The sequence below is a fragment of the Scyliorhinus canicula genome, chromosome 7 (genome assembly GCF_902713615.1).
Source record: "Scyliorhinus canicula chromosome 7, sScyCan1.1, whole genome shotgun sequence".
In the NCBI taxonomy this organism is placed as follows: Eukaryota; Metazoa; Chordata; class Chondrichthyes; order Carcharhiniformes; family Scyliorhinidae; genus Scyliorhinus; species Scyliorhinus canicula.
In genome coordinates this window covers 28970583-28982174 of record NC_052152.1, presented here as the reverse complement: position 1 = coordinate 28982174, position 11592 = coordinate 28970583, and the positions used below count along the sequence as shown (strand labels likewise).

General features: G+C 43.1%; 1 protein-coding gene across 1 annotated transcript in view; it reads left to right on the top strand.

Moving 5' to 3' along the window:
- Positions 1-248: 248 nt before the first annotated feature.
- The window catches only part of LOC119968818 (interleukin-10 receptor subunit beta-like), a 30390-nt gene continuing 19046 nt past the window's right edge, over positions 249-11592 (top strand). The window contains exons 1-2 of the mRNA XM_038801645.1: positions 249-468; positions 7552-7675. Of these exons, the coding sequence (XP_038657573.1) occupies positions 411-468; positions 7552-7675 (182 nt within the window). The 5' untranslated portion in view covers positions 249-410. The remainder of the gene's footprint in view (positions 469-7551; positions 7676-11592) is intronic.

Here is an 11592-nt window from a genome sequence, read left to right as displayed (position 1 = left end):
ACGCGGTGCAGCCGGGTAAACAACAACAAATACAATTTAAAGATAAAATCACACGGTCAACAATCATACCAGGAGGGTGATCATCAACTTTGCTGCATCATAGTGTGAACAATGGTATCAGTTCCGTTTCTTAAACATGGGTGATTTTCCTGGTATCCCCACAATTATTTATTCAGTTAATATACCTGTAACTTTCCTTGTTCCAGCAATTAGCTAACAAATGCATTGGCCAAAGGGCGGATTCTTGCACAATGCGGGAAGTGCCGCCTACTGCCTGCAGCCTGTTCCAGGTAGTCTCCGCCCAGCATTGTAACTAACCCCTGCTCCAAACTTCGCACCTGCTTTGGAAGAATGAGGAAACATAATACAGTAATTCGAGTTAGAGCGGCCAGGGAGAGAGAGAGAGAGACATGGCCGTGGACAGAATCTTACTCCAATCCGTGTACACAGCAGCCTTCCTATTTACAGGTAAATTGTATGAAATCTTATCATTTTAAGGAATTAGACTGGGAAGAGTTTGAAACAGTCTGGCGGTGTCTCAATTTCATGCTCGAACTGTGCGTGCTGACTGACCAAATCTTGGAAATCAACCAAGTTGCGGGATGAATTCCAGCCGCCCCTCCCGCCCACCACCACTTTTGTTTTGAATTGGGTACATTTGTGTCCCCGGATTATCGAAGGCGAACCGTTTTAAGAGTAGGAACGGGTACACGCCCTCTTTCAATCCCATCTGCAATGAATCCCACTACATGGCCTGTTCAGAATGTTTTGGAGAGCTTAGTTAAAGATCTTACTAAACGCCCCATGATATGTCAGACCATCTACACAACGAGCTGCTCTGGGGTGATGCTGGTGTGTCAGAACACAGCAAACATTGCACAGCTTCGGTGACCTGAAGTTGCCACTTGAGGTGAGTGTAACTGCCCTTGACATCAAGGCAGCATTTGACCGAGTGTGGCCTGTAAGAGAGGGTAAAACTGAAAAGACCAGCAGACTCCATGCTCCAGGCATGGTCACAATAAAGGCAATGACTATCGCCCAATAGAAAGTGTTATTTTACATAGAAACGTGGGGCTCCCACAAATTCTGGAGGTGGGTTATTCAGGGCCAGGGAAAAATGGTTCATATTTTGGTTAAATTGAGGAATTTGGGGCGATGGCCCCGATTTTCCTTTCTCAACAATGGGCAGACCAGGGTAGGGGCTGAGGGAACCACAAGAGGAAAAACAGACCGTGCCCTCACCAGTTGTGCCAAATGCGTCTGACCATATCCGAGTGACCACCAAACAGACTAAGTCCCATCTTCACACTGACCAAACCCTGCATCATGTTGCGTTATCACTGTGCTTATTGGGATAGATTCAGAACAGTTCAAGTTCATCGGCGTCTATGAGGTGATGTAGGACACCAGCAACAACAGAATTGTACTCAACCATAACCTGTAACCTCATTACCCAGCATGCCCCCCATTCTGCCAGCCGTCTTCAGCCGGAAGTGCCGAGTGGATGATCCGCCTCGGCCTCCCCCCTGAGATTCCCAACATCAGAGATGCCAGTCTTCAGCCAATTCAATTTACTCCATGTGACGTCAAGAAATGGCTGAAGGTATTGGGCACTTCAAAGGCTATAAGCCCCAATAACATTCCAGAAATAGGACTGAAGACTTGTGTTCCAGAACTTGCCATAACCCCAGCCAAGTTGTTCCAGTGCAGCTACGATACTGGCATCTACTCAGCAATGTGGGAAATTGTCCAGGTGAGTCCTGTCCACGAAAACAAGACAAATCCAGCATGACCAATTACTGCTCTATCACCCTCTTCTTGGTCATTAGCAATGTGATGGAAGGGGTCATCAACAATGTTACCAGCAGGCACTTAGCAATAACCTGCTCACTGATGTTTAGTTAGAGACAATGGCAGCTCCAACAACACTTGAAGCTTGACACCATCCAGCACATGCAGCCTTCTTGGCTGGAACCCTATCCGCCAACCTAAACATTAATTCCTTCCACCACCAATGTGTGTACCATCTACAAGATGCACTGCAGCAACGCACAAAGACTGTTTCACCAGCACCTTCCAAACCTGTGACCACTATCATCTAGAAGGACGAGGGCAACAGATCCATAGGAACATCACCACCACCAAGCCACATACCATCCTGACTTGGAAATATATCGCCGTTCCTTCAGTATCGCTGGGTCACAATTCTGGAACTCATTTTGCAACAGTATTGTGGGTGTACCTACACCAGATGTGCTGCAACAGTTCAAGAAGGTGGTTCACCACCAGCTTCTCAAAGGCAGTTAGGGATGGGCAACAAATGTTGGCCTAGCCAGCGACACCCATGAAAGAATAAATCAAAACAAAAGAATGGAAAATGCTGAAACGTTAGTCTTTATTGTGGGCTGTAACAGAGCAATGTCCAGAAATTTCACACCAAACTCAGAAGTTGCCATGTGACTCCCACCATTCCGATGTCTAAAATGGCAGGGGCTATTGATTTGAGAACTTTTTCTATTTTCCCACAACTTGCACAGATTTGTACATGCAAATATCAGGGCTCAGAATCACGGGCATAGGGTGGTGAATGGTCGATGAAAAGGGAAGACGAAAATATGAACAATAATGTCGCACTTCTTGACGATTCACGGCCAACAATGAAGAAAGGGACACAAATAAAATCTGGTTCCCTCAGCTCTTCACCACGCCTTCCCTGCCGCCACCAAACATTTCTTGCTCCTCTTCCCCATCCCCAAACCTGACCCCTCTCCACTGCAGCCCAGCTCCTCCAACACGCCAATGTCAGAAACAGCACAACTGGGGATAAACAGCATGATACTGAAGTAAAATAGTTGACAGCTCACAGACCTGATGCACTAACTTTCTCTCCACAAATGTTGCCTGACTCTCTGAGTGCTTCCAGCACTTTATGCTTTTCTTTCAGATTTCCGAAATCTGTAATATTTTGCTTTGTCTTAGCTCTATTTTACTTAGTCTGTTTCACTAATGAGAAGAACCGTTTTGCTCCAAGTCTGTAGAATTCCGAATTCAAGATTTTTCAGCACTGAATACAACCACCTAGAAAACAGATTGGATAGTATTATCCAGCTGATAGATGTATCCCATATAACAAACAATTATAGTTTATTGATGAGCACCAACATTACATGTGGTTTATGAATGAGGGGGAAATACCCAGAGTATTCAAATACTAAATGAAATTTGATTTTGAAATATTCCATAACTTTATTGTATTGCACAAATTAGCTTAGCTTCATAATAATGGTGTTTTCATTACAGTTTCTTTATTAGATATTCAATACTTCCTCTTTATAAATGTGATTCTCCTTTCCTTCCTATTTTTGCTTCCCTGTTTAACCATAAACAGGGTATTCTAATCTGATTAACTGTTGATTGATTTTGAGCTCTAATACTTTTAATCTTTGACTGTTAGACTTGGTCTTTCTCCCAATGATTTTAACTAATCTCCAGAACGAAAAGACCATTTCTATAAAGCTGAGTCTTTGCTCATCCAAAACATCTGCCTTTATACAAATGAGATGCCATGTGACTAAACATTATCCCATTGCCGTGTTTCAACACCTATGATACGTTCACCAGAAAATACAGAATGTCAGACCAATACATTTATCTTAAAATTAGTAATTTGAATTTATTGACTAGTATAATATTACACAGAAGCAAGAAGACACAGCAAGAACCTAGTAGTATAATTATTGACTGGCATAAAAGCAAATTACTGCGGATGCTGGAATCTGAAACGAAAGGGAAAATGCTGGAAAATCTCAGCAAGTCTGGCAGCATCTGTAGTGAGAGAAAAGAGCTAACATTTCAAGTCTGATGACACTTTGTCAAAGCTCTGACAAAGCTTTGACAAATAGTCATCGAACTCAAAACGTTAGCTCTTTTCTCTCCCTACAGATGCTGCCAGACTTGCTGAGATTTTCCAGCATTTTCCCTTTCACTATTGACTGGCAGAAGCCTTCTGAATACTGAAAAAGGGAGGTGGTAAAGACACAAAAACAGGGCCAAGACGTTATACATGGCAATAACAGAAACCTTACCAACAATTCCTCTCCAGAAAATAGGGGCAGATGTGCTATGTGAAATTGTTGAACTCTAATATTGTGGTCTCACCACCCAGGCACATCAAGGCTTATGTTAAATCTGGAACTGCCTAATTGAAAGATGAGGTACTGTTCATCGAGTACACATAGAGATTCATTGGATAGGTTTAGAAGGCTGAAGACCGAGAGGTCAGAGAAGGAGTAGGTTGGAGAATGAAAATGACAGACGAACAAAAACATAGAATTTGGCTTTTGAACTGAACAGGGGTGTTCCCAAAAACAATTACCCCAATTTGTGTTTGTTTTCCCTAAGGTATATGAGACAATGGTGTGAGCTCTGAGTACAGGATACTAAATTGAAAGACATACAAGTAACTCACGATTTGACCTGTAAGTGTATTTTGGACCCTGGATAATGGAAAGGGAAGAGACAAATAGGCAGGTGTTGCATCTTCTGCTCTTGCGAGGGAATGTACCACATGAAGTGGGATGGGGCGGTTGGATTTATTTTGGATTACTGTGGAGAGGTCCAAGATATTTTGGAGGAAACAACTTCTTTGGAATGTTGAAAGCGTTTAAAAAGTAAGATGTGCTTCACGGTGACGTCATGCTGGAGGGGGGGGAAATGGTGGAAGATGATCCAGGAAATACAGAGGATGGTTGAGTGGAAGGTGAGGACAAGGGGAACTATTAGGATCCAGTGCGAGAACCCAACTATTTGCAATCTGTAAAGCTGTGAGGAAATGTTACTGCACCTGAGGAGTTATAACACAAACCAATAGGTATCTTGTGTATTAAAACACACTTTAATTTGAATTAAATCACATTAGCAACAAATAAATAGTTTTATAGTTAACAGTTACAACAGTTTCTAAGAAAAAGAGAAAAAACCTTAACTTATTTCCTAAATCTGCCACTATATCCAATTAAGTAAACCAATATATTACAAATACCACTCATGAATAAAGTTAAGAGCCAGGGTTTCATTTGCTTTTCTCTGTACAGAATCTTTGGAGAAACAACCTTTCAGGACCAAACACCTCTTTTCAGATGAGAGTTCTAAGACCAATTGACCTTTCAGATAGACCTGGCTCCTCCTAGTAACTACATCATCTGTAGCCAAAGCTAAGGCGTTCTTTTGTCACTTCTTACAAGATGTCCCTTACATCCTTTAGCCAGAACCAAACACAATACCCCTCATAAATTACCTACCCACCGTTGTCCTTCAAACATAAACCATATTCCATTAGCTAGCTATCTGTAAACAAGTAAATGCTTCTTCAGATCTATTAGCACCTTCGAACTAATGATTATCTCACTTTTATGACACCTTAATCACAGCTCTAGCAGTCTTGCTGTCTATATGCATCCTAACCCAAGTTTTAATTGATTACAGCAAAAAAATATAAAAAAACAATTTCTTATATTCATCACAGAACCCAACTGTGATTCTGGGAGGGAGCGGAAAGGATGACATCCGAAGTGAAGGAACTAAAATGGACCTGTTGGAGAGCCCTGTCAATCATGGTGGAGGGAAATCCTTGATAAACAAAGAGGAAGACATGTCAGAAACATTGTTTTCACTATCCCCTCGGACATTCCTTTCTCTGACCTGGAACAATCAGTCCACAGCATCATCCCCTTGCATGCCCAGCTGACTGAGCTTTGAGCTCAGCACAGTGCTAAGCCTTGTCCACTTTGTTGGCCAGGAGCCTTTGCACCCCGATAGGCCCCATCTTCAGAATTCCTGTCCTACTTTAACCCCCTCCCTCTAGCTTCTAACCCTCTCCAGATCTTTTAATTGGGGACTCCACCTGAGGTTAGCAACTCTTCACAGATCTGAACCTGAAACTGGCATCATATATGTGACTCGGTTATTCACTTGTTTAACCAACAAGTTCCTCATTATGAAATGCAGGTCAGACATTAGTAGTCACTGATAGAACTTCACATTTGTGAAATCAGGACATTCAAAAATGAAATTCTGCACAAGAGTCACCATTATTTAATGAGGCATGTCCAACAGTCAGTTTTGTTTTTAGTGTAAAGTTTGAAAAATAGTCAGATTTTTTGCCATCATTAAAATTTTATATGTTAAGCTCAAAACACAATCTTAGAAAGTTTTCAGATACTCCTACTTCAGGCAGCACGGTAGCGCAAGTGATTAACACTGTGGCTTCATAGCGCCAGGGTCCCAGGTTCGATTCCCTGCTGGGTCATTGCCTGTGCGGAATCTGCACGTTCTCCCCGTGTCTGCATGGGTTTCCTCCGGGTGCTCCGGTTTCCTCCCGCAGTCCAAAGACGTGCAGGTTAGGTGGATTGGCCTTGATAAATTGCCCTTCATGACCAAAAAGGTTAGATGGGGTTATTAGGTTACGGGGATAGGGTGGAAGTGAGGGCTTAAGTGGGTCGATGCAAACTCAATGGGCCGAATGGCCTCCTTCTGCACAGTATGTTCTATGTTCTACTTTGCACCTATTCCAGCTAATTTGGAGCACGTCTGGGTGTGCTTCCCGAAAACACTTCCACAGCAACTCCCGAAATTCAATTTGGATAATCTTGCATTGGACTAACTATAAAATTTGCCCTCGAGCAAAGCTGCAACCACCATCCAATTAAACAAAGTGTGTTGTAAAACAACCCATCACAGAAACCAAAAACAAGGAGGTGGTTTGTGGATGTATTATTATAATTTGTCATACTACATTAAGTCATCTCACCTTTAAGTAGGAGCTACTTAGAAACTGGGGTGCCTTTGGAGAATTTCAACACTGGTTTACTGGTGCTTTTATGCCAGATTACAGAATGTCACAAATTAGAGAGGAAATTTGTACATGGGGTGCATGTTCATAATGGCACTCACCTGATTTTCCATCCATTCATCAAAATGTGTGAAAACTCCCAGCAGGGGTCTGCTATGAGCGTGCAATCTTTCCTGCCTGATTTTTATTATTTTTATTGACTTTTCTCTCAATGTTACCTGTTGGTTTATCACCTTAAATCTTAGAAATCCTCTTCAGAGCATTATCTAATGGGACTGCTCTTAGGAAAGCAGGAGAACATTATGATGGCCATATAAGTGTCAATTGAGAATTTTGAATGGTGGGTATGAAACAATGTCAAATGTTCGGACATGAATTTATACTAGTTATTTCACAGGGTGCGTTTCTGATCTCCGCCAGTCACCAGGGAAGGTAATCAGTAGAACCAAAGAAATTCCTCATGGGAAAGAAATAAAAACACACAAGGCCCATGTGTACCTCCCGGCTGCTGTTTCTACAGCTGAATTCTCAGAAACTGGAGTGCCGGCCACGTCAGTGTCTATCTCACTAGTGAATAGTATGCAGGGGTGGGTGAAAATTAATTGGCCAAATACATACTTATAGAAATGCCTGATAGGCATGAAATCCAAAACATGATTCTCTTAATGATACATATGTCTTTTGTTTTATCATCAATACAGTTTATGGAAACCTACCTGCCCCACAGAATGTGACAATGCATTCCATCAACTTTAAAAATCTACTTCGATGGAGCCCAGTAACTTACCAAAAAGGCAATGTCTGTTATTCAGTAGAATATCAAAGGTGAGTGTTTTAATTATAATATTCTGAATCCAAATTATTAGCTATGAGTGGCTAAAAGTGTGTAGTGGGAGATCAAATAAATACAAAGGATGGTTCCTGAATGCTTACTGCTTATATTAAAACTGCAATGAAGCTGTGCAGCTGCCAATATTGAATGAAAAGATGCCAACTGGTGTTAATCTGTTGTTAAGTCTTTGGGATATCAGACCAGCCAGAACTCTTTTCATGTGCATGGGGCCCGATGCCCTAGCCTCTGCCTCCCTAATCGCCCGCCGAAGAATCATGCTCGGCTATCGATCGGCGGCACCACCCAAAGCCACATACTGGCTGGCCGACCTGTCAGCATTCCTCTAACTGGAGAAGATACATTTCGCTATCCGCGGGCTTACACAAGACATGGAAGCCGTTCACCAACTTGTTCCAAGACCTGTTCGTAGCGAGCAACCAATAGAGCAGAGGGGCAAATGGTGAAGGGGGTGTGGTGGAGAAAGGCACAGTAGAGACACTCGGCATAAACGAAAGCGGGTGGGGGAGGGAAAAAAGGTCCATTGAAAAAATAGCCTGCAGGGGATAGAGCCCAAGGACAAGCGCAGCGTAAGGGAGAGCAGCAACAACTCGTGCTAGGGCCAGTGTCAGGAAGGGTAACTGAGACAGAACAACCACAGGGGGCCCACAGCCACGGAAGGGGGAGAAATAAATAGCTGTAAATATGTATAGTGATCTGTGTTTGTTTGTTCTCTCATTTCAATTTCATCTATATTTGTCGTATAACATCAGTCATAGAATTTACAGTACAGAAGGAGGCCATTCAGCCCATCGAGTTTGCACCGGCTCTTGGAAAGAGCACCTTACCCAATGTCAACACCTCCACCCTATCCCCATAGCCCAGTAACCCCAACCAACACTAAGGGCAATTTTGGGCACTATGGGCAATTTATCATGACCAATCCACCTACCCTGCACATCTTTGGACTGTGGGAGGAAACCAGAGCACCCGGAGGAAACCCACGCACACACGAGGAGGATGTGCAGACTCCGCACAGACAGTGACCCAAGCCGGAATCGAACCTGGGACCCTGGAGCTGTGAAGCATTTGTGCTATCCACAATGCTACCGTGCTGCCCTTCCTTAGTTGCCTTTCCAAACGCTATGAAACCTGTAAACTGATCATACAAACTGAAAGAGGTAACAAAAAAGTTATGAAAACCAATAAAAACATTGATTTTTAAAGTGTCAGCATTGTCTCAGTGGTAGCACTTTCACCTCTGAATTTGAAGGTTTTGGGTTCATCGGCTTGACCACATTATCTGGGCTGACGCTTCAGTGCAGTACTGAGTAGACGCTGCACTGTCAGTGGTGATGTCTTTTGGATGTGATGTTAAACGGACGCTCCACCTGCCCCCTCAGATGGAGGCAAAAGATTCCATTGCCCTATTTGAAGATCAGGGGTGTTCTTTCCAGTGACCCGGGCAACATTTATCCCTCAGCCAATGTCACTAAAACAAATTGTCTGTTCAATATCACAATGCTGTTTTTGAGACCTTGCTGTGTGCAAATTAGCTGCTATTTTTCCTTACAATGCAACAGTGATTGCACTTCAAAATCAGCAGCAACTTGCATTTAACATTGCAGTATGTCCGAAGGCAGAGGAGTGTTATCAAATAAAATTTGTTGCCAAGAAGATATTAGGATAGCTTGTTCAAAAAGATTTGTTTTAAGCAGTGTCGAAAAGCAAGAAAGAAAGAAGAGAAATGGAAAGGCTTATGGAAGGAATTCCAGAGCTTGGGACCTTGAAAACATGGCTGCCAAGTGTGGCACATTTAACATTCGAGAAGCACAACAGTCCAGAACTGGAGGGGCACAGAGATCTTGGAGGGTTGTGGATCTGGAGGAGGTTAGAGAGAGAGGGAAGAACATAAATAAATTAACTCAGAAATTTAATATTCAAGCACTTGCATTCTTTCTGAATACTCCATTTACTCTTCTGAGAAGTGGTCATCATGCCAATGAAGCTCAATACAGGGAAGATAAAACTATGACACAAAAAATAACATGTGTGGAAAGAATAAATGTCACAGGCTTTGCCATTGTACACAAAGCATATTCACTTTATCACAGAATCATAGAATTTACAGTGCAGAAAGAGGCCATTCGGCCAATCAAGTCTGCACCGGCCCTTGGAAAGAGCACCTATTTAAGCCCACACCTCCATCCTATCCTGTAACCCAGTAACCCCACCTAACCTTTTTTTGGACACTAAGGGCAATTTAGCATGGCCAGTCCATCTGGCCTGCACATCTTTGGACTGTGGGAGGAAACCGGAGACCCGGAGGAAACCCAGGCAGAAACGGGAAGAACGTGCAGACTCCATGCAGACAATGACCCAAGCCGGCAATTGAACTTGGGACCCTGGAACTGTGAAGCAACAGTGCAAACTACTGTGCTACCCTGCTATCTCGGCAATAGATCAATGATATTGATCTGTAGGAAAAATTGCAAGTGCTATAGCTTCCACTCTGCTTATTCACTGAAACAAGGTGAATAGGTTGTTACTAAATTATGCTTTACATCCAGGCGGGATTTTCCGACTCCACCCACCACCAGGATCATCCACTCCCGCTGAAGGGCATCTGGCTTTTCACTGGGCCACGGCGCTCTCCCCCCCCCCCCCCCCCCCCTCTCCACGGTAGACCCTCCACGGCGTTGACAGGAGATTCCAGCTGAGGTTACTATTAATTGTCACGGTGGCACAGTGGTTAGCATTGCTGCCTCGCAGAGCCAAGGACCCGGGGTTGATTCCGGCCTTGGGTGACTGGGTGGAGTTTGCAATTTCTCCCCGTGTCTGCGTGGGTTTCCTCCGGGTGCTCCGGTTTCCTCCCACAGTCCAAACATGTGCAGGTTAGATGGATTGGCCGTGCTAAATTGCCCTTTAGTGTTCAAACATGTGCTGGTTAGATGGGGTTACAGGAATAGGGCAGGGGAGTGGACCTATGTAAGGTGCTCTTTCGGAGGGTTGGTACAGTCACAATGGGCCAAATGGCCTCCTTCTGTTGTCGGAATTCTATGATGCTATGATGTGAATAGAATCACTGTTTGGTGAGAAGGGCAGCTGTCTAGATATTTAATTTCCTGAGGTGTGAAAATGAAAATTCTGAAAACGTAGACCACTCTTTTACCTTCAACATGTAACATGGCTGCAATGTCCATCTGGAACTTTAATGAACATTTTCATTTATGTAGAGCCTTCCATGACCATAGGACATCCCAAAGTGCTTTATATCCAATGCACTTTTGAAGTGTAGCCGTTATTGTAATGTTTGAAACAGCAACTAATTTGCACTCCGCAATCTTCCACAAACAGCAGTGTAATAACGATCAGACAATCTGACTTTCTGATATTGGTTAAAGGATAAATATTTAATGACACACCATGCGATAATTCCACTGCTTTTTTTCGTAATAGCAGGAACTAGAGAGGCCTCCAGCCTCTTCTACCAATTAATGTGATCATGGCTGATCTGTGACCTAACTTATATCTCCATACCAAAATGCCTTTCCCCCATTTCCCTGAATCACTTTGACTAACAAAAGTCTATCACAGTTTTAAAATGAATCTAAAATCAATTGCTATTTACAGTTTAAAATTTCTACTATCTTTTGCACCTCCGACAATGCAATAGGGCCCTGACTTTTGTGTTTAAATGTGGAATGAAATGTGATCCCACAACCATCCCTAACTCAAGATTGTATCCAACTGAGCCAACACTGGCACTCGCGCACAATGTAACCTGATGATTTCTTTAAATTATTCAGTCATGAGATGTGGGCATTACTGGTTGGGCCAGTCATTATTGCCCATCACTAATTGCCCTTGAACTGTGGCTTGCTTGGTCATTTCAGAGGGTATTTAAGAGTTT